At 32.6% G+C, this 24,313-nt stretch overlaps 1 protein-coding gene across 1 annotated transcript in view; it reads right to left on the minus strand.

Annotated features, from left to right (window-relative positions):
- Nucleotides 1-24,313, minus strand: part of LOC125076324 (discoidin domain-containing receptor 2-like) — a 61,841-nt gene that overhangs the window by 26,967 nt on the left and 10,561 nt on the right. The window contains exons 2-10 of the mRNA XM_047688441.1: nt 19,584-19,695; nt 17,712-17,943; nt 16,771-16,918; nt 16,396-16,584; nt 16,192-16,325; nt 15,903-16,110; nt 11,973-12,285; nt 11,702-11,805; nt 7,497-7,591 (exon numbers count right to left, since the gene is read on the minus strand). Coding sequence (XP_047544397.1) covers nt 7,497-7,591; nt 11,702-11,805; nt 11,973-12,285; nt 15,903-16,110; nt 16,192-16,325; nt 16,396-16,584; nt 16,771-16,918; nt 17,712-17,943; nt 19,584-19,695 — 1,535 coding nt within the window. The remainder of the gene's footprint in view (nt 1-7,496; nt 7,592-11,701; nt 11,806-11,972; nt 12,286-15,902; nt 16,111-16,191; nt 16,326-16,395; nt 16,585-16,770; nt 16,919-17,711; nt 17,944-19,583; nt 19,696-24,313) is intronic.

Raw genomic sequence — 24,313 nt, forward strand, 5'->3', positions numbered from 1 at the left:
TTTGTATAGTGTTTATAATTCATCTCGTGCTCGGCGGTGAAGGATAACATCGTGAGGAAACCTGCATTTGTTTAATTTCAACGAAATTCTGCCACATATGTATTCCACCAACCCGAATTGGAGCAGCGTGGTGATGTATGCTCACAAACCTTCTCCCCAAAGGGAGAGGAGGCCTTAGCCCAGCAGTGGGAAATTTACAGGCTATTAATGTATGTAATGTTAATGTTGTGTCCTTTTATATTGTTGTTCGTGTTGACAATATTGTGATCACACACGATGCACAGCAACGGAATACAAAACAGATTCCCAACATGGGCAATTGCTCTGTGTGTCTCTATAATTATAGAACGCATGTGAAGCGCATCCGACATTGGTGGCCGGTGTGAAATAATCAATTAGTTTCGAAGCCCAAGGGGACAATGTTTGTGCAGTACTATTCAATTACTTGTCCTGCGCGACCATTGTGATCTCACGCATTCAAACAATGTGACTATATCAGACAAAATATCAACAGAAACAAACGTTTGTTGGGTACACGGATTCAGTCGTAAAGTGCTATTACTGGCTTTAGACTTGACAATCTCCTCATGCCATGTTGCTTTGTCCTCAAAGACTCTATAAATTGACTAAAAAATTTAATAATAGCTGTAAATAATTCAAAAATATAATATTTTTTTTCATAATTATTATGAATGTTTCTTAGATGAAAATAAATAAATTATATATCGATTTTATTGTGCAATAATTTAAAATAAATAAATTTTGAAAATACTAGCGCATAAAATTACGGGTTTTAGTTAATTATGACTATTGTTTTTTTTTTTTAAATACAGTAATTAATTAAATAATGAATATAAGCTGAAATAATTATTCATAAACATTTTCGAAAAACTTTTGGATAGATAGTACTGTATTTCATATATACATAATTAATATTATTATCGGGTTCATTTGTCTAAAAAATCTCAGTAACAGCGTGGAGTTCAAAATTGGAAGCGTGGACTCTCCACGTCCAAGCACGTTAATCCGTTGATCCTAAGCGCTTTCGTGTCAGATTCGCCATCTCATTTGATAATGATAGTAAGGGAGTAGAACAAGTGTAGTGTTTACACTCACACCTGTCACCATAACCATCATCATCTTGAATTAACTATAGGTACAATCTAGCACGCCGTGAACGTTCCTGAACAATAAACACCTCGGGCATAGTGTCTGTTGTCCGAATCTAGCATGACGATCTCTCTGTGATCCCTATTTTCCTTATAATATCCCTACAAATACTATTCAGAACCTTTGATGTTGTGGTGTTGGTAGTTAATGAATCCATTCATAGTTGCAGTTGAGCTCAAAGCTCGTCGGGGGTTTATTATTACAGGTACATCGTATTGTTAAACACGAGTAGGTGTTTCGAGTATGATAAAATAATTAAATATGTTCTATGAAGTTTTGTAAATAAAACTATCACGACGTCGCTGGATAAAATAAGTAAGTGAGTCAATGTCGAGATGCAAATAAACGTATTTCTAAAAACACATTTTCATACTCTGTTGGTCAAAATTTTAAATTTTTTAAATGTAACCTATACACTTAAACGAGAGAAAGAGAGAGAGAGAGAGTATAATTTATTTGGAACATTTTGAATGAAAAAAATACGTGTCTGTTAACGTTATTCGATAGTATACACTATTTACACTTTATGGAAATAAAAAAAAAAAAAACATAAGCTATAAAAGTCTGTTGTATATTATTAATCTTAACCTTTTTTGTATTTTTGTGTAAAGAATGAGTATTCTATTTTATTTCCTATTTCAGTAAATATACTTCTGTAATTAAAAACTGAACGTTTGGATTTACAGGTGAAAAGTGTTCGACTGTGATGTCTCGCTATGTAAATTTAAAGTGCGAGCAACGTTTGAGCGAATTTGATTTAAACTTGTTCATGCAATAGGTTTGGCCGCTAAAACCCTTTGAATAATGACGCTTGAATTTGAACTACATGAAACATTGGATGTGTTTGTATCCTCGTCGGTGTGATTCGTTCAATTAAACCGTCGAAACGGTACTTTTCGAATATAGTCTTTATTTTCTAGGCGATAAGATTTTTTGATTAGTTTTCACCATCATCAGCCCCGAGGTACTACGTAATATACAACGTTGTTGCAATTTGGGATTGTGATGTGGTTTTACTAATCTGTTTAGTTACTTCGGTTAGGCACACTGTAGCGATCGGAATATGTTTTCAGACAATTAAATTAGGGCAAACGCTTTAGGCACTTTGTAACATGAAAATAGTTTTACAGCTGAAAGGCTTTATGTACAAAAAAGGTGAATGGAAATAATATTTTTATAACAACATTATTCTTGTTTTTGGATAGCTCAACAAAGATATTGATAAAAAAATGTATTTACGCTATAAAGATGAAACCACAGCTTTTTTGTTTTATAAAATATTAGATCAGTGTTTACAGATCAACAATAAAAAAACTTCGAAATAAAAAATCCGTTTATGTTTATGCGGCAAACAATGGCGTTCATTATAAATTAACGATCAATTGGTATGTTTGGTGCGCAGTGGGCGGCGAATCCTGCGGGAAATCAGGGTACCAGCACGAAAGTACATTAGAATACAATACTTTACGTGCTCTATAACGATTGCGATTGTTTTTTGAATAGTTAAATCTATTTTAACATTGAAATTCCGAGATTTTTTCGTCATCAATTAAACATAAAGTTGTTTATTGGTTTTATTATTATACTAACGTTACTTTTGCTCAATATCTAGCCTTGTTTAATAAATGTTCTACCTAACAAAAAAAACTTTTTGTAATTGGCTCTACCGATCTCACAATTAGAGCGTTCAAACAATCAAACAAACTCTTCAGCTTTATATATTAGTATAGATTAAGTCAATTTACCTCCGTAAGCATGAGGTAAGGGTTCATTTTGTTGTGTGGTCGGTTCATTCGATTACCAAAGGGGCTTTAATATGGTGTGGTTTTAGCTGACGTGTCACAGTGTAATTACGTAGCTTTACCTATGCTTTGCTATAGAGTATATAGCTACTATAGATTATTATATATTATTAGACTATTATATAGTTGACTTACAAGGATTCAAATCTCTGAATCAAACGAACAAAAGTCACTATCTGCGCAAAGTACTTCGTACAAAACTAATGTCATATACAAACATACTGACACCCCAAAAGTCATCATAAACCTTCACGGGATATGATATTTGATACTAAAATATATTCTCAAAGATTAATTTGACTATTTCAATTGATAAATTGAAATCTTATCATATAAAAAACCAATAAATAAACCGTAAAGTCGTAAACTTAGATTTAGTATTCGTTACATTCCATGGAAAAACATATTTTTTTTTTACTGTAAATAATTAAGCACGTTTGATAGCTCAAAGTAAGTTATTCCAAAGAGAGTCATTTGACGTGTAAAAGATATACTATAGAAAGTTGAAGAATGCGAAGAAATTCTCGAAAATAGTTTGTCAAAAGAAACGAGTCAACGCTCGAGGGAATTCCTAAGGAATTTAAAACTGTTCTTTTAGATACGGGAGAATAAAAACATTGAAAAATAAATAGTTTAGCTTACTAAAAACATGATGATTCTCGCGAAGGCGAATTGTAACTTGAGATATTTGAAGAATTCAGAGATAAGATCGTATTGGCGTAGACTAAATAAAAAATGTGTATAAATAATAATGTGTGAGCTCCATGGGATAAGCTGATTTCTTCTAGGTGATGTCCAGATAGTAGTTATCAGCATAATAAGGATAAGTAAAAGGATCTATTTAATCAGGTAATTTTATTGTGAATGGGAAGAATATTACGTCTACAAAGCGATGCACCTGATGAAGAAAATATCTTATGACTTAATTCACAAGCCCGTAGACCCTACTATGACGGTAAATTATAATATAAACGCTTTTAAAATCATTACTAAAAGGTTAATAAGGTCTTAATAAATATAACAGATGGTAACTAAGATTAATTTGCCCGCGTATTTAAGAAATATTTGGAATAAAGAATAATAAAAAATATTCCAAAAGATTCACTCCAATTTTCTATAGCTAAGAAACAGCCCGTGATAACTCAGTTAAAGTACAATGAGAGTATATAGATTTAAGAATAACAGACGCATGTTATATAAAAAGAAAATATTAGAGGATACAATTACTGGGACACCAGCATCATTACAACCGATTTGATTAGGAGTCCTCATAGGCAATCGTGAAACTACTTACTACATTAAAATATATAAGAGAATATAAGATAGCAGATAATAAGTTAATGTTGAAAATATTAACAGCGATACTAAAATCGAGCAAAGTCAACACTCGTAACCTTCTGTCCATATTTGAACGTATATTTCCAGTTATTTTGGTCAATGCGGTAGCACTATGACCAGGACGGGAACCGGAGCAGAATAAAATCAGCGTACATACTAATCGTTGGAAAGACACATATAGAAATGACGGCATCCAAAATATTTATGTAGGAAAAAAATTGACCAGACAAACTACAAACATTTTTTTTTTTTAGTACGTTATGATTGAGTTCGTATACTGTTGCCATTATAACAAGCATTGCCGATGACAACAGAGGAAAACAAACTGCCGTTTCTTTCCGGTTCTTCTCAGTGGAATCTACAATAGTAACAGCTAGTAACATTCAATTAGGTTAATCCCGTACAATGGCTAATTAAAACGAGTTAAATAGTGTTTAAATATAGAATATTTTGATTTTCATTTTCAAAATGTGCAACCCTGCAAGCATTTGAGTGACGGGGATTATAATTTGATTCTAAATTGGAAACTTGATTAGATGTGGTTCTAATTATTACAGCGAGTGACTACAGAATTAGTGTTGATCATCGCTGTGTATACAATTATATTGCACCATTGGATATTATGAAACCTTATTCTGTCTGAAACATGGATGTATAAGTCGGATAGAATTATACGTATTGTTTTTTTTTATAATACATTTGAAATACTGCGTTTTAACAAGCTTCTGAGCCGAGATTGCCCAGTGGTTAGAACGCGTGCATCTTAACCGATGATTTCGGGCTCAAACCCAGGCAAGCACCACTGAATTTCATGTGCTAAATTTGTGTTTATAATTTATCTCGTGCTCGGTGGTGAAGGAAAACATCGTGAGGAAACCTGCATGTGTCTAATTTCAACGAAAGGAAACCTGCATGTGTCTAATTTCAACGAAATTCTGCCACATGTGTATTCCACCAACCCGCATTGGAGCAGTGTGGTAGATTATGCTCCAAACTTCAAAGGGAGGGGAGGCCTTAGCCCAGCAGTGGGAAATTTACAGGCTGCTAATGTAAAAAAATAAATAATAAACTTCTTATTTTCACTTAGATAATCACTAATCGTACAATAAAAAGTTATAATTAGTAAACGTCTTTTTATTGAGTTTCTTGCTTCTTTTTGCCGACTTTAAAATAGGGGAGATTATAAATTGAGCTGGTTTTTGTGCGATGTCTCAACTTTTTGTGAACCATCTTTTTATCGATAAGAATACACAAAGAGCGTCCTATTCAAATAAGATCAAAAATTTTATATCATAGAGTAAGAATCTTAAGAATCTTCCTTTACAATAATATTATATTCTTCCCATAGTTATTATGTAGGTAAATAGGACGTCTCTGTATGTTGTACTTATTTCTAAATATATTATTATTATTAATGATTTGCTTTGACAGGCAAACGCGTTCAGATTTAATGATGAGGTTTTGTTAATACTTAATTAGCTTTTAATGTGAAATTAAAAGTAATAATAATTTAAATAAATGCACGAAAGGTGAAGCCGGTTTTTATAGAAAATAATTTATTTTAATAATTTACATAATCAATATCTTCGCCTCGCGTTGCAAACACCCCTCTTATCCAGTAAATCTGCTAAGTGCATCTTGTCGCACGCCCCAAGGGTTTTTTTATGTGTTACATTAAACATGATTTATTTCCTCTGTAACTACTATTGATAGTTTTATATTTATAAGGTCGAAATCGAGCCCAATTATTAAAAATATTTGAAAAATATTCGGAAAACATGACATGATGACAAATTAACAAACAGGGAATAAAATGGTACGGAACTATTTGGCCTTTTTATATATAGACATGAAACAATTCTTAGGCTTTGCTTTCAATGGAATTTTTAAGATTTTTTTTTAGCTTGTACAATATTTTTGTACACGCACATATATATATCACCACCAAATTTATTTTCCTGTAAAATTTTACATGAAGATGTTTTAGTGGGATTGGATTAGATAGAAGCATTCATTTCATATTTTTTTTAAATTATTTATAATAGAGTCCAAATTGATACAAAGAATTTTTAGACCTCTAGCGTCAAAATCCAATCGGGGGTTTGAACCCAACGAGACGGTCTAGAGTTGAAACATTATTACGTTGTCGTGGGCACTTGAATAAAGGTTTCTAGCATACCTTAGTACCTTCAACGGTCGGTCGCACGCCACTCGTACCGGATAATCAATTTATTTCTTAACAAACATGGCAGCGTATGCCGTCGAAACGGAATTACGTCGGTGTTACGGAATATACATACATATAAAATACAAATAATAATATAATAATACATACTGATAATGTTCTCTGGTAGTTGTTGATGTTTTTATATTTATGACTATTCGTTCTTGTTAATCGTAGTCTAAAATTACTAAGTATTAATTACCGTTTGTTTAGCGACGTAATATTACAACTTATAAGTAAATTGCTTTTTAAGGAGACCGGTTGTAGACTATTCCATAAAGATGCTCGAAGGTTGAGTAATAGTTTTACACATTTGGCATAATTTCGTTCGACACATTATGATAGTATTATCTCGATATTATACTCCAACACCAACGAGATGATGATTAATTATTATTATTATAAAGAAAGTTATACAAAGTTAAATATATAAAAAAAAACAACTTGTATAATCCCCGCGTATTGTCAGCGAGTTAATAGCATTAGCAGCCTGTAAATTTTCCCACTATTGGGCTAAAGGCCTCCTCTCCCTTTGAGGAGAAGGTTTGGTGCATGTTCCACCACGCTGCTCCAATGCGAGTTGGCGGAATACACATGTGGCAGAATTTTGTTGAAATTAGACACATGCAGGTTTCCTCACGATGTTTTCCTTCACCGCCGAGCACGAGATGAATTATAAACACAAATTAAGCTCATGAAAATTCAGTGGTGCCTGCCTGGGTTTGATCCCGAAATCATCGGTTAAGATGCACGTGTTCTAACCACTGGGCCATCTCGGCTCTAATCGTCATCGGCGAGTTAATAAACGAAATACAATAAAATAAAATTTCTGTGGCGTTGAAATAAAAGCGTAAAGTTTTGTTTTCTCCTATGATAATTATTGCGATGTTACTTCTATTGTATCGGACAATTTTACGCAACAAATATATAGAGTTTTTTTTTTAAATATAAATAGTACTTACATGATGGATTATATCCGTAGCCGCGTAGAAGCTTTCGTGAGGGTCCGGTCGTTTCATCATGTAGGGCCGCGGGAATTCCGGGTCTTCGCAAATCTCTGTTAACAATGAAAACGTTCAATACAGTGTTACTAACAACATAGTATGATAATAAAACAGTTTGTTATTAGTTAGTGAGGAGTGGTTAAAGTCCGACACGTGTTCTACCTGAAGATATAATTGTATACTTTAATTATAAACTATACCGTACGGAACTTAACAAAACACTAACTTTGACCGACCTCCGTGGTCGAGTAGTGTGTACACCGGTTTTCATGGGTACGCTACTCTGAGGTCCCGGGTTCGGCCGGGTCGATGTAAAAAAAGTCCATTAATTTTATATGTTGTCTTGGGTCTGGGTATTTGTGGTACCGTCGTTACTTCTGATTTTCCATAATACAAGTGCTTTAGCTACTTACATTGGGATCAGAGTAATGTATGAGATGTTGTCCAATATTTATAAAAAAAAATATTGTATTGCTGTACTCTTGCTTAAAGAAATAAAGCTACAAGAGCAGTAACGTTTGAAATTTTTGGTTTTCATTATTAAAGACAAAAGCAAAACAATATAAAAATGGTAAATATTGGCAATTTCTGGAATACGGCCACATACTTAACGAACACCACTGACTTATCTGCCTTGCTATATTAAAAGAATATACTAGAAGAACATCACTTGTTGATTTATTGTAGATAATCTTTTTTCAATTAAAGTTCAAAGTAACGCGTCAAAAATGCAAAAATAACATGAATCGTGCTGTAAATTAAATGTAAATAATGTTTCAATTTGTTTTTAATGGTGTTCAGGCATGAGACTGAGACTGTACCCTATTATCGTTTACTAAAGGCGCATCATCTTTTCAATACGGCGTCTGAACAATATCTGTCTTTCAGAGCGGATGTCCGGACGCTGTAACGAGCGCAACCTGAAATATCTTTGTGTCTAATATAAGTGGGATTATGTTGCATTTGTGGTGAAAAGGGGAGGTAGCTTCATCCTTTCGTTATGATATGAAAAGGCACAACAAAAAACCCCATTGTACCTTCTATTTTACAATATTGCTTATGATATTATCAGATATTATTGATTGTTATATCATCCGACTGAGTAAAGGTAAACGTTCTCAAAATTATTTCTTTTTTTAAATATGTTCTCTACAAATGTAACGAATTGAGGCGAGCGTGCAAACGAGGCATCGTTATTTTTACTGGTGATGCAATTTAACTATACAAATATATTTCTTAGAGTAAACTTAATTTTGTATATAATCAATTCTCAAGAGGTGTTAAATATTAAGTTAAATAGTACATCCATTAAGACCTTATATCAATTTAACGCAGACGCAATAGTTTTGTTGTAAAATTTGTAAGTCGTATAATATATTTATCTTCTATTAATATAATATAGTATTTGAAATCATTCAAAAGAAATATTTAAAAAGAAAACATATCTCTATATTGTAAGCTATAGGACTCTTTGAGGTATTTTCCATATTTTAGCAAATGCCCGATTAAACGGGACTTTTTCGTTAGTGAGAGTTATCAAGAAATCTCAATGTAAAATTTCCGTATAAATTAGGAAGAGAAAATTATACGATTCATGGAATTAAAGTACAAGTTGCAAGTAGAAAATGAAACAAACCAGTGTCAAGGGCTTTTGAAATGGTAACGAGTGCAGTGGAGAGTCGAATGGAGTGTTGTGGGTGAGCTAACTAGAGCCGGGGGAATACTTAGGACGAAGACAATACGTGGATAGAAAAAATAAAATTATGCTAATTGGAAAATTTACATTATTATCATCATTTACTGAAACGATTGTTTCCAACCTATATGTCGGTAGCCTTTTATCTAGACTTTTAAGCAACGTTTTTGAACGTTATTTGTTGAAGTATTTTTATAAATGTAAAAATATTTCTGCCTGTCTTTGTTCACTCATTACGATTAAGCTACCGAACCGAATGTAACGAAGATTGACGTACTGGTAACAATATTTATGAATGAATTAATAAGGCAACCTGTGATCACTCAAAGCTGGCCTGAGCCCTTGAACAACGATTCCTTGTGCGGTTTGGAGCCTATTCCCGACCTTACTCCAGTTCGGGTTGACTAGAGTTGATATGTGTGTGGTAGATTTTCATCCGAAGTATGCAATTTGATTTTTCCCATATTGGCCGATATGTCAAATTTGTTAGAACATATTAATATTAACCGCATATTGTACGTTACAATGGGAATTTACAAGCTGTTATTTTACTTGTACGAGTACCCACTAAATTAGTACAGACCTAGTTTGTCGTAGTCCGATGGGGCGGCAGCTGACATTGAGAGAGTCGACAGTACATAAAAAGGCTATTAATCATTATATTAAACACTAGCTATGTCATGCCGTTTTACCCACATCTTTGTATTACACATTTATCTTATCATAAAAATATGAAAACTTTGTCACATTTTTATGGATGTATCGCATTATAATGCTATTTCGCAGTGCTTCCGTTTGATCTGAATATCGTCCTCAGTGCCATTACTACTTATATGACAAAAATATCGGCAGCTATAGTATTTTGGAATACAGCGTGTATTTCCTTTTGAAGAATTAATAACCATTCGTTACATCGAAAATGCTCCATCAATCTTGGAAACTAGCCTGTAGTTGAACACTGACTCACTAAGCCTTCAAATCTGAACACAACAATACTGAATACTGCAGTTTGGTGGTAGAATATCTATTAGGTTAAGTATTTTATGATAATCTAATTAATTACATATTTTATATAAACATGTTTTGTAGATTACCAGCTAACAAAAATACAGACGAACATTATTTGTTTTTATTTTATTGCTGAGTTATCGTTATATATAAACTGATTTATTATACAAGTATATATTATAAATTTAATTAAAAAAATTGTAGGCTAGCATGGAAATTAACCTGTGTGTAATGTCTGGTTTCAAAATTTCTGCACCGGACATCAAAGGGGACGCTACCCTTAGTAATAAAGAGAAAAAATCCATATTATGAACAGATCCCCGCGAACTGTGTTTGTTTTGAAATAAAACTCAGATATAAGATTAATTGCCAAATATTTTCGTAGTAGATACTTACTTCCCTTTGAAAACAAATCATATGTTTTTTTTTACGAATAATCTGTTTTTGTACTACATTCTGTGTACAATGAAGTATTTTATTAATGGTATGTAGGATGGTAAGTAGGTAGAATTTTAGTTTCGTGGAACATTTTTAGGAACTCTATCCATTGAGGTAGTACGTGCAAGCTCTCAGCAAGCACTTTTTTTCTAACTCAACCAACAAATATTTTCATAACAAGAACTAATTTGTTCAATTGATTATTCACTTAAATCTTCCTCGTGACGTATTTCGTATATGTGTATCGAACGAAAATTTGTCACATTTGTATATGATAACACGGATTAGATCAGCTAGATAGATGATCAAATCTCTGTTAGAGAGTCATTAGCCCAGCAGAGGGCAATTTGCAGGCTTAATAGATAAACCCTGAATACCATTTTTAATCTCAAATACAAACAGTTGTATTTGTTTGCTTCGAACTAATATTGGCAATAGATCAAAATTGGTTTAAATATTTTAATTGGAGTTATATTGTAAATGTCGATTTAACGGAATAAAAATACGTTTCTGAGATGTTTAAAGTGTCGTTGATGGGTTTTTAGATTGGATTACTAGAAAACGGTTGAAATGCGTAATGCGATCGTGAACGTATATATCTTGCTTAGGGTTTGTGCTCATATTTAAATAATGATATAACGTTTTATGAGTTACCTAGTTTTACCCGCGGGTTCGTCGGCGTATTGATAATTAGTAGCAAGTAAATACGGCCTTTATGTATAAAAGCATATTTTTTACTACTAAATAAAATAATACCTCTCTAAGTTTTTTCTAATACGGATAATTATTTTATTAACTAACTAACAACTAACCCAAATTAATGTAACAAAATATACAATAAAGCTCAGAAGAGATTTATTGTTATTATAGAACTAACAATTCATAAAATACGTTCCATTTCTATACTTTTTGAAAACGTTTTTACTGCGTCTCCTTGCACTTAAGTACATAAGAATATGCTTACAAAGTATTACAAATACAAGACGTGTGAAGATAATGCGCTTACAATAGTTAAACCTACCATTGTACTCGTTTTGATCATGCATGTTGAGTTTCTCACGACGACCGAGAGTCTCCCTCCATATGTTGTAGGGCTCCCTGTAATCTTCATCGACGACCGCCGGACTGTATACAAATATATGTAAATTTTATTAGTTAGAATAAATATTTCGCACGTTCAGATTTAAATATACATGACATCAAGCAGTCTGTGTCTGGTTATTTATATAGGGCATCATATTGCTATAATTGTGTATCGTAAATATAAGTACAAGTACAAAAAAAATATATACCGTAGCATGTGTATGGGAGGACAGTTCGCGAGAGCTAAAGCGAGCCTCGGCGCCCTTCGGTTGTTCCTTGCATTAGAGTTTCTTATCGTCGGACAGAAAGGTTTTTTCAACAAATTAACTAGCATCCGCCTAGTTCTCTTCGTTAGTAGAACAGCTATAATCGCTATCAACAAGCCCCCACCGACCACCGCACCGCACGTCCAACCCACAGAAATTGTGAACGACGAGTTTCTTTTCTTCCGTGATGAAGGTGAATTGTCAGAACGGTAGTACTCTTCCAGAAATTCAACAGAGGAATTCACAACTGTCGGAACTGTAAAAACGATACATTATTTAACGAAAAGTTTATATATTTTATAATGATACTAAGTGTTATATTATCATATAAATTCTTTGTTTTTTTGTGTTCCGGTTTGAAGGGTCAGTTAGCCAGTGGAACTACAGGTAATGGTTAATATTTCTTACAACATCAATGTCAATGGGCGGTGGTGACCACTTACCATCGGGTGCCCCATTTGCCTGTCCGTCTACCTATATTACTAAAAAAAGGGTTTTGAATTCCGATGTCTTCGTTAGTCGCAAATTGTCCGACGGCGGAAATAGTTAAAGTTGTATTGAAATAGGTAGCTTGCCTGTAGCGTATAAGCTAGGCAATATAAATTGCGCTGCAGTTATTAACGACGCAATACGAAACAATAGATAACGAGCTTACTATATAATTAAAATATTCATTGAATGTGAAACGTCGTGATCTTTGAAATAACTCAAGAAATTAATTCATTTTCAGTCTTTAAGTAAAGGATCAAAGGTAGCTTAAATAGATGTTTTAAGATTACCGGCAAAAGACTTATAACTCAGCCTATTGAATGTAGGCAAACAATCCTGCCTTAGGCTAAGACAAAGCCGGGAAATGAATAGGTGTCGAGCGCAGAGCTAATTGTTGTTTCACAAAGGAGTAGGAGCTAAGTTGGGTGCGGTAAGGTTTTGTGCTCAGCCGGTCGCCGGGACGACGTCTGATTATGTGAATTATGTAGTTCACGGTTCCATGGAATTCGCAATCATTTCAAAGTTACAACGCGCCATTTTTATTTAATAACTTAATAGAAGTACTCGTATTGATGGAATACTAATTATATCTTTCTCACGTGATAATCGGTGGTAGATTATTTTTTGTCAATTCAAAGGTTATTTCATTTCAATTTACAGTAGTTATTATAACTAATTATTAAATCTGATTTCGTATTGTATAGTAAGAACATACACGAGCATACTAATTGATATAAATTTGCTAACAGCTCAAACGTGGTGGAGGAAGTAAGGCAAGCTCGCTAGTTAGTGTGTCAAACTAATATAACTAGGGCTAAGCCTAAAGAGAGGTGAGGGGTATGGCGGAGTGCCAGTTTTGTTCTGACTGGATGCCAAGAGTCACTTGATACTCTTCTAATTTCTAATTGTACACAGACTCCGTATGTCAGTAGGTCAATGTATATAGTGTAACTAATAGTCAGTTATTCGCTAATTTCTGTTTTAAAAAAAATATTTACATAAACACGAGTACTACGAGTAATACGAAAAGTATAGTAACAGATCGTAGAAGTCCCACAGAAGGGGAAGATTTCCTTCATCTTAGAGACAATATTTCCAGCTTATTCACCACGCTGCTAAAGTGTTGTTAGGTCACATTTGAACCGATAGTTTTCGACTAATATCCAAGCAAATTTTATATTATATAAAATCATTATAACAATTAATTACCAGGACGCCATATTATTTTCGGAACGATCGATGGAAAGCCAAAAATTTATATATTAACCACAACACTAACGTACCGTCATCGTGGCTGACCGCAGAACTCTTTTTATAATTTCCAATATAACGTTATAATTTAATATAGTCGTTTATTTATTTATGAAATGATGGCTATTTAACAGTTAATCTCATAGCTTTTATAGAATTAACTTTAATAAATAACACGACTGTATTTTATAATTATATAGTTTTTTAATATATTGGATGAAAAATATGATATAAAAATGTATAGAGTTTTCAATAAAAGTGTATAAGAGAAAGAACGAAAAATAAAAGATTATTGTGCAAATAAATCACATACTATATTTAGCTGTCCGTAATTAAAGCCATTGTGACTCTAAATTAGTGAAGATTACTGGGATGCCGAGTCGGGTCGAAGGTTAAACTACACTAGCAATTTTAGGCTGTTAGTTCAAGTTTTAATAGGAAAATCTTTAAATACATTATAAATATTTAAGGTAGACCCTATGTAGTACCTGGAATTTTGTTAATCTATTTAATTCAAAAATTTAATTAATTCTCAGAAACACATCGTAATTTAGCATTAATCAACTCCTTGATTATATCGAACTTTTAAAACATAATCTGCACTGAAATTCCGTATAAAATTTATTATTAATAATTGCTTAAAATGTTGCTGATATACTGATGTAAGAATCTTACCAGAACACTGTATAATATTGTTATTATCAAGTTAAAATGAATACGTTACTTTCATACTCATTTGGGTTTAATAGTTTTCGATTTAACATCGTCAATCCGTGATCGGTAGTTTAAAACAGAAATAAAATCTTGTTTGGGTGTATTTATCTCTGGATTCATTAAAAGTGATGAACATGAAAGTGATGTGAATCGCTCTGATTCGAAATTGAACTTTTGCAATTCAAAATCAATTACGGACAACCCGACCTCGATACGAACATTTAATAAAAAAATACCTAAAATTTTTCAGGCATCGCACATAAACAATGAAACATTTTTCGAAGTCGTTTTGCGTGAACGACATAAAAAATATTTTCATAAGTAATACCTCGCACAGATTTGACCATTGCAATGGATTAATAACCAAACACTATCTTAAAGAGAATAAGAGGCATTAAGAAATCGGACTTTAGTCCGATTTGTATTTATACAAAACGCTTATTTCATTTCTGCGTGACTCGATAAAAACTTAACTCAGTCTATTCATAATATTTAAAATTCATGAATATAAAATAATTTATTAAATAATATAACTTGTCTCCTTGATACAAATATTGCCTGAGTCGTAACTAATCTAAATTTGATCAACGTTTTATAAACTATAGCCGACGATAACTGATTGATCTGCTTTAAAATATGTTTTCGATCTAACCTGAAATGATTTGAGTAATAAGCAGACCTCGGCGAATGTAAGAAAAATATAACAGAGAAGATACGAAGGTAGGCGCACCGAAGATATCACTTAATTACAATTTACTTATTAAGTGGTGAGATTTATCACTTAAATGGCGATTTCCTGAACGGAGCTGCAGATTAATTAGAGCAAGATAATAATTTGTGATTTACTTGATAGCACTCGGACCAGATAAGAATTATAGTATGAAATACGATGTATTTTTGTACTCATAGAATAGATAATAAGATTTTATAAACCTAGTTTAAATACATAGAAGTATTTGCAAGTAAATATTTACTTCAATTCGAACTCGCAGCTGAAATCAGATTAAAAACTCAAGCGCTTACGACTCGGGCAAATTTGTATAAAGGGGACGAAATTATATTTAATTAACTATTTTGCTTTTTATGAATTCTAAATGTTATGAATATACTGAGTTAAGTATTTATACATACAGAAGTGTGTTAAACCTTTGATTTTGTATATAAATTTTTACTTGTTTGTTATATTCGCTGCTTATGAAGATTTTTTTTATTTAAAATCTATAATAACAAATCAGGAAACGTTTTATAATGTATAACTAAAAAAAACTTAATCAATTTAAATATAACTTTTATAAAAAGGTAAAACGTGTTCGGAGATAATTTTATATAATTTAATCGTACGAGAAGTTACACGTCGCAGTTTCATAATTTTTTTTAATTAATTAGAAGAATAAATTTAATTTAACATAAGAAACGTACCTGAAGTGAAGGTAACCTCACTGAGTAGTATCCATTCGTGTTGAAACTTCAGCTTGAACATAATGTGTTTTGCTGTGCGGTTCTCCAGGTCAATGTGAATTATCCGAGCGTGTTCTGAGACTCTATCTTGCTTCGGTTCGTTCGAAATATAGTCCTCTTGCCAACGTTCTCCTTCGAGGGAGAAATATACTTCGGCTTCTTTGAACAGCTGTTAATAAAAATATATCATCGATATTTGGTCTAAAACATTGAATCTGTTTAAAAATACATAACTAAAATAGTCTTCTACCTGTACGTCTTTCGTAAACATGTTATTTGTATGAATATCCACATAATGGAATAATCTAGTATCGCTGAAGTTAAATGTTATTTTCACTTCATCGTCCACCATCATAGTTTTATTCCAACCAACCCATCGAGTGCCTGAGAACATATTGTTTGTTAATCGATTATTGCATTTCATTTACGAATATATGAATGTATATTTGAATACCTTGTGTATCCAGTGGATCGGGTAATTCAAAATCGTTGGGTCCGCTAAATGAGTCGGTCAATTGGCCTAGGCCATCTATCATTCGGCCATTACGTATAACACCATCATAAGAGAGATCTTCGAAACGTGCACCGCCTGTCATCGACTGCATATCTCCACCTTTCGGTGCGGAGTACGCAATAAGAGCCTCTGTAGAAATAACATTTCAATGAATAAGCCGCCAAAAGGCGGAATCGATCGCTATGCTCTTACCTAAGTTACAAAATTTAATTCATAGCATAGCAGCTTAAAGATATCTGTCGCAAAGCGAAAGTCGCAGTGCATCAGGTCCCAGGACATCGCCAGCAATTTAAATCTTACGCTTGTTGTACCTACGTTTCCAGCGGCAGCCGTAAATCTCGACTCTCATGCAGGCAGTCCTAGGGTGTGAAGCGTATGGGTAAAATCGAACTTTAGATGCAACAAACGGAGCTTCTAAAGCAGTTTTCCGTGGCGTGTAAGTATTGACATTTCCAGGTAATTGCTGCGAAAAGAATAGTTGGTTAAATATAGAATATAAAGTTTTAAGATTACATTTATTTGAATGAGTCCATAATAAAAAAAAAAAACGTTAGATATAAGTTTGAAAACACATGAATCTGCACAATGTCGATGACAGTCGATTGTTTAAAGAATGCCAATAATTAATATTAGTATTTACAATTTGATAAATAAATACAGTATTATTATTATTTTAACTAACCCATTTATTGAGAAAGGTAAAACATACGACTTCATAAGATAATCCTACGACTAAGTTTGAAAAGAGTAAAACCGCGCGGAGATAGTAAATGTATTATGTATAATGAAATGTAAACAATTCAATAATAATTAATTCAATAAAAAACATTTATGGAAAGCAATCTAATTTGAGTTATCAAATTGTATATTTCTCGTTAAATTAACAAACTTTAAAGCACCTCATTGTTTAGCAATATAGCATCTTTTGGCATAACTTAACAAAGTTTGTTTCCTTGATCCTTAAGTCGGACAAGTTTGTACTTCCCGTTCACACAGATCCGACTAACAGATTGCAGAATGCTTTAACTTCTACGTTAAAGTATATACACGTTACATTTATTTATGTCTATTTACCAAAAATCTCAAACGCGACAACAATTTGAACGAAATGATAAACTTTGATTTAATAATATAAAAAAAAAAAACGATACCAACCATATGAATACTTAAATATTCACTTTTATCAAAAAAGTTTCATTTTAATAAAAGTAAAGTAATATCAAAGAAAAATAGAGCAAGGAGGAAGAAAAACTTACTCGGTTGCCGTTGAAATCCTTATATTTTACCCAGCGCTTTAGGGCGTCGCGCCAGTACTCCACGGCGTAACTCTCTACAAACTCCACTCCTATAGAGTTGGCGAATCTACCTTGAGACTCGGTAGCCGTGATCATGTATTCAGCATGGAGGTCTAATTCCAGAAACTGACGACTGCGGGTCGATATAAGCCCATTAGGGCACCACGCACCACCTCGTATTTCGGTTCTTATCCTGTTTTGAATAAATATTTTAATTTTATTATTTATCACGGAAGATTACATATAAACTACCGTGTTCACCTTTCGCGATGTTTGTTGTACTGAATACAAGGACTATTATGTCTTGCAAGGAAATATTATTGTCTGTAAGCGTTGAAACGAAGTTCGTATGTTTTAATTTAGTACCAAATACTTTGCGGGATTTCATTTTATATGCGAATATAGGATACTTAGACCTGGTAATGCTGTTTCTGCTCATACAAGGTTTCCTAATAAAATATTAATTTTGTTCGCTCTGCGTTACTATTTTTTTTTTAACTACTGTATAAAGTATTGAAATTTATTGGTGATATTTTATTTATGTTAAAATGTCATATGCACTCCTAAACTTTATTTATTTGTTAATCATGAATTCTCGTAAGATGATGTGCAATGATACAAGTAAATGAAAATAGTACTACAATAATAATATAATAGTGTGCCGGCGTTTAGTATTTGGCATGTCAACAGAATGAGATTCGAGATTGGCGACTACAGACGTTTAATTTGAATATCTATACTGCAATCTCATTAAAGGTACAACAGGAACAAAGCGAGGCGAAGGTTAAATTAAAATGGCGTTTACTGAATGCCTTTTGCCCCTTTTGGAACTGACTCCATTGAGCGTACTTTGGAGTATAAACTCCTTATACTATGTTATCTTTGAAGACTCAAGACCCAAAACGATATAGGATAACAGTCACTACGAATTCATATGAAAATTTAATTTTCAGTTACCGAATCTCTCTAACGAGCGCTGAGTTTTCGTTCTATTGTCTCGCACCGAGCTTATGCGGGCTTACAGGCCGAATGTGAAACCCTCTGTTAATTGTTTGAGCTAAGTATGAACGTTTTGTGGTCGCCGGATTCACAATTATTGTAACAACTCCGCTGTATCATAGCGCTTTGTTGCTGTCAGACAATGACCATTTAAATACAGCTATCGATTCCGTGGCAATTTGTTTGGCGCATATATGTATATTACAACTTCGATTTACGTTGAACAAATTATAGTTGAAGATTTTCTCGAATATATTTTTTTGTCATTCATTCAGAAGCAGTGATTCATTTTCATTACAATATATATTTACGCTTTCAACGTCGCTTAATAAAGTAAAGATATCACTCATTTGAAACATACCTCACACAATATAAAGAAGCATTTAGCATGAACGTCGACGTCAATAAAGAAAACCTCTACAGACTTAGTTGACTCTCATTAAATTAAGGTGCAATATTATGCAACCACTATTTATCAAGCGATCTTATAAATATCATGGTATATCCATATAAGTCTTGCGTAGTTTGCTGGTTTCATGACATGACGACATGTATATCGTGGTATAACAGCTGATTGTGACTTTGTCAATTAAATCGTGGTCACTGAAACTAGTTTCTGAGTCCTCGGCTTCAATAACTTATGCTTTGTATAGACTATAAAAACTATAATCATGAACTAAATGTTCGTGCTTGCGTTAGTAAATACGCAGGGTAACCATTTGAAAGACATCATCTATTCATTTATATTAATTTTTATTTGTGTTGTAACCAATAATATTCGGTAAGAAATATTTATTAACATTAAAACTTTGCTTGTTAAAACCGTAATTTTACCTCGAGCTTAGTGGAGATACGCTTTGATCGTAGCTTGAACTGGCAGCGAGGGACTCATTTGATATCATGCCATTTTCCATGCCCAGGGGTACTTCGCAGCTGCCCATTTCAGCTGAAAAAAAAGTCTTGTATTAATATAATTTTTTTTTTTAAAATAATTATACTAAAACTGATAAATGAGTTTAAAAACTTATAATTATACATAAATATGTTTTTTTTATTAATATAAGTTTAATCCTTGTACGATAATATTGTATCAGGAAGATATAGATTTTCCTTTTTTCTTTAACATTTTTATAAATAAAACATGCGATCCTTAAAGAAAATATTATGATAAAGATAAAATAAATATCACTGTAACCTTAACATCGTGTCATTGCTGAGGCATGATCGTGTATAGAGGAGGAAACGAGAGGCCAAACAAATTCTTGTTTATTTTCTTCCTTTTAATAAAACGAAAATACAATACACGATATCGGTGAGGCACAAAGGCAAACATTCTAATTTGGTTTTGCGGACGGCGTTATTTTACCATACGGATGCTTATATTTCGTTACTTATATCTCTTAACGATAAAACACATTACGGTGTTTCAATTATCAATGCTTTAATGCTAATCCATTAAAGAAATATTTTTCCATGTAACCTTAATTAATCATAATAACTCATGATAAGTTGGTTTTCCTTTATTTCATATATCCATTCACTATTCATTCGATTGAGATCAAACTCTGGTGAGTTGTTCTGTGTTCGGGCTCTAAAGTTACTGGCCCAAAAGAAAAGGTTTATTCTTCAAATGTACGTCCTTCAGTAAAAACTTTTTATATACGTACTCAATTATTCTACTTACGCCAATGCAAGACGGTTAGCTAGGTACATATTATGACTAACTAATCAGAACCACTGCTACGCGTACATTAGTTGATTGCACTTCAAAATGTTCTACAACGATCACGCTCAATTTCGTAGTTCTTTGTTATAAGAGGATTACACATATGACAGGAGGCTTGCCTTAATCATACATACAGACAGACAGACACCCTGAGCGATGCGCGTCTAATCCACATCCTAGCGACAAGTGATATATCACATGAACAAATTACGCGAAACGGGTGTAACCGGAGAAAAACAATTTATTACAAAGACAAATGAGCCGCGAGACCGCTGTCAAGGTGATTTTAATTATAATGTAATTCAGCTACGCTCGCATTTTATATTATACATTAATCAAAATTATACAACTTTAATTTATCACCATCGTAACACGTGTAGAAATATATTATTAAACTAGTTACCGCCAATGCTTTACACTCATTTGGTACTCTATGTTCTTTCCTGTGTCCCTGATAGTGTATAAGCAAAAATTCGTGATAATTTCTCGATTAGTAAACACACAAAAGCATATTAAACGTACCGTTCAATGTAAGAAATGGGAATTAAATATAAATAGAGGGGAAGGTACAACAACATTAGCCAATTACAATCCACTGCTGGATGCCTCTCGCAAATCGCGTCAAAGCTCCCGGTCCTTTGCTTTCCGCATCTAGTCGGGTACCGTAAGTAACTTTTATATTTACTATTCCGCGTCCATAACTGATAATAAGTCTAAAGCTAAAAAAAAATTCAATTGAGTTCCGTCACATTATATTAAATTTATATTTTGTTATTTTATTTTATTTTCTATATTTATTTGATCCGTAGATTTACGGAGCACACTGACAGAGTTGTAATCTAAAATCAAAAGAAATAAAAGTCAAAGTCGGATATAATTTCTAATGACGTTGGAAATGAAAGCCACGGAAAATGTAAAATATATATTTGTTTGTTGGGATCCTGGTCTTATCAAGTCACTTTAATGATGAATCACATTTTTCTTCATATCAGCTCGAATCCAAGCTTAAGCGTATTTGATTTTGTTTATCTTTCTTCTTCATAAACGGAAATAACATCGTCATTACGCGTATCGTATAACATTTTTTTTATTTTATTATAAAATGTATGTACCTAAATTAAACGTAATCTCGTTCACTGTGGTTAAAAAATTTGGCGAACTATTTTAAATTTAAAATATTATAAACGAACCAAGTTACCTCATTGTCGCTTATCGATAATTATACTTCCCAAATAAAATAATCGTGGGAAAATCTAACAGAGAATTAAGTCTAATTTGCAGCGCTCCCTGAGGCGAGCTAAAACTTGCTACCTCATTACATTAATTGCTTGTCGCAAAAGAGAATAACTATTAAAAATTCAATGTTTTAGACTCCACCAAGTTCGCTTGGATAGCATTGTTAATATTTAATTCAGCTGAGACGCCGAGCCTAATACTCTAATTTAAAATTCTTGGGAAACTTAATATTTAAGAGGGGCTGCCCCCCTAAGGGTTGAATATCTACTAACGATACTTCATAAGCTGTGAGTATGCGCAGCTATTCGCTTTAGAAAGGTGCGTGACTACGACGGTGTTACGGAGGTATGGAAATCTGTCGGCAGTGGAGCGCTAGCAACAGGAATAAAGCGAACTAGTATGAATTTATTTGAAGGTTCTGGGTAGAGGCTAGCCTTGCACGCCCAGTGGTACATAAATTTTCCGCTGGTACCGCATCGGAACCGCAGTAGCTACAACGATCGCCGTGTCTCGTACGTGCTACGATGCCAAATAAAATGTTTAAAGGATAGCACATTTAATATATAACTTTCTCGTGTAAGAAGATGTAAAGCTAAATATACGTATGTATATAATTTAATAAATTATTTTTTATATAAATGACTTATTATATATAAAATGAAATATTCCTCTTGCTATTTAAAGAAAGATAATAATTCGAATAAAGTTAGCTATTATCATTTAATTTATATAACATGTGTCATTGTTTGTCTTTATAAAAACTTCCCTCGTTTAACTACAGAGTTTAATAAATTATCTTCTATTAAGTTCTAAGAAGGAAATATTTGTTTATTATTTGTTAGCTCGCAGCTGCTTAACAATTGTGAAGATTGATCTGCATTAATTCCTATTGGGAATAATGTGCATAATAAGTTTAACTCTTAACGAGCGGATTCAGCTACTCTCAGCGATTGCCGTTCGTTATATTATCTAGTTATTGGTTTAATTTTAATCCCACTTTAAACAGCGGCAATAATAAATAAATTTAATTTATATTTTTGTTTAAGTAAACAACATTCGAACAGAACAAATAAATATTTTATATTGGAATCTAGTTATGAAATATCAAATTAGTTATTATGAAATTATTATTAACGTTGTTATGAAAAATATTATAATAATTACGAAATAGCTATCAATTGTAATTACATTTAGGCAATATTTAAGTTTTATGAATTAACATTCGTATGTGTGTACATATATTAATATATTCCTATAGTAAACGCGAATTAGATGTTGTTAGATATTAGTATGTTATGCGTTGTAATTTCTTTTTTGTAATCAATTTTATTGTTTTTGACACAATTCGATTAGCGTTTCGCCTCGTGTGTTTTGAAACAATATAAAAAAATCTTGACGCGAGTGTCCACAACGGTAGTACAAAAATTGCATCTTAATCGGATTAATATTTAACGTTTTTTTTTTAAATATATTATTTCGTATAATATGTAACTAATACTAGTTAGAAAAAAAATTATTCATCTTTTTTAAATCTTCTTTTAACGTAGGTAGCCACAATAATGCTGAGATCAGACTAGTGCTTTTGCCACGTAAGACAAGCTGGAAATATAAGCGCTTTATAAATTTTAAACAGAATTTTTCTTTTCTCACCTTTGTTACTACTTTACTTTATTTTAGTTATTGTTTGTTTTATAAATATTTTTATTAAACACTGAGTAGTATTTCCAGTGAGTTATAAAAATGTTAAACCATTTCCTTTGGTTAGGGTGAATATACCATTGTAAATTATTATAATATATTTGCTGGTTTTAATAAATTATTTTAATTAATCATGCAAAATGGTTATTACTTTAATAATTAATAGAGTGTATATATGATGTGATATTGCGTTACACTGCCTCGTTGGTACATTTGAATCTCGAGGTCCTGGAACACGTTCCGGGTCGGGACTTTTGGCCGAATTCTTAGCTGAAAAAATCACATACATTTGGTCGTGAGCCTGGAATCTCTGGGGATTAGACGCCTAATTATTTATATGTATAGGATAGAGAATGCACCTGTATTTGTTTCCACTCTTGTGTATTGCACGTGTCTTGCACGGTTGACTAGTCTTCCTTGAGAATAGATGTCGAGACCAAAATGAACTAAGGGGACATCATTATTGACATATTCTACGAGTACACTGGTATAAGATACGTCTGTCTAGAAATTTGCAATTTAAATAATATTCAGTAATATTCTAAGAAAATATCGTTTCACGCAATAGTTTCAAATTAACTACATATAATACAAAATACAAATTAATATATACTCAAATATATTGGAAGTATTTTATGAAAGTCATGTAAAATGATTAGACAAAATTACATAATGAACTAGCGTTTGCTATTAAGCGGTGTAACAAAAGTTACAAAAGACACAAGTAGTTGAAACTGAAACATACGGCTATTTATCTTTGTTCAGACAAGAGTTAGTGATTTGGATTATTAACAGTATCTATTTAACTCCATTCCGTGGAGTTACGTTTAATGTGCTATCTACACAGCTCATAATTTTACACTACAGATGATGCAGCTTGTAAAATATAATTTGATATAGTTTT

Source organism: Vanessa atalanta, chromosome Z, assembly GCF_905147765.1.
Source record: "Vanessa atalanta chromosome Z, ilVanAtal1.2, whole genome shotgun sequence".
Classification (NCBI taxonomy): Eukaryota; Metazoa; Arthropoda; class Insecta; order Lepidoptera; family Nymphalidae; genus Vanessa; species Vanessa atalanta.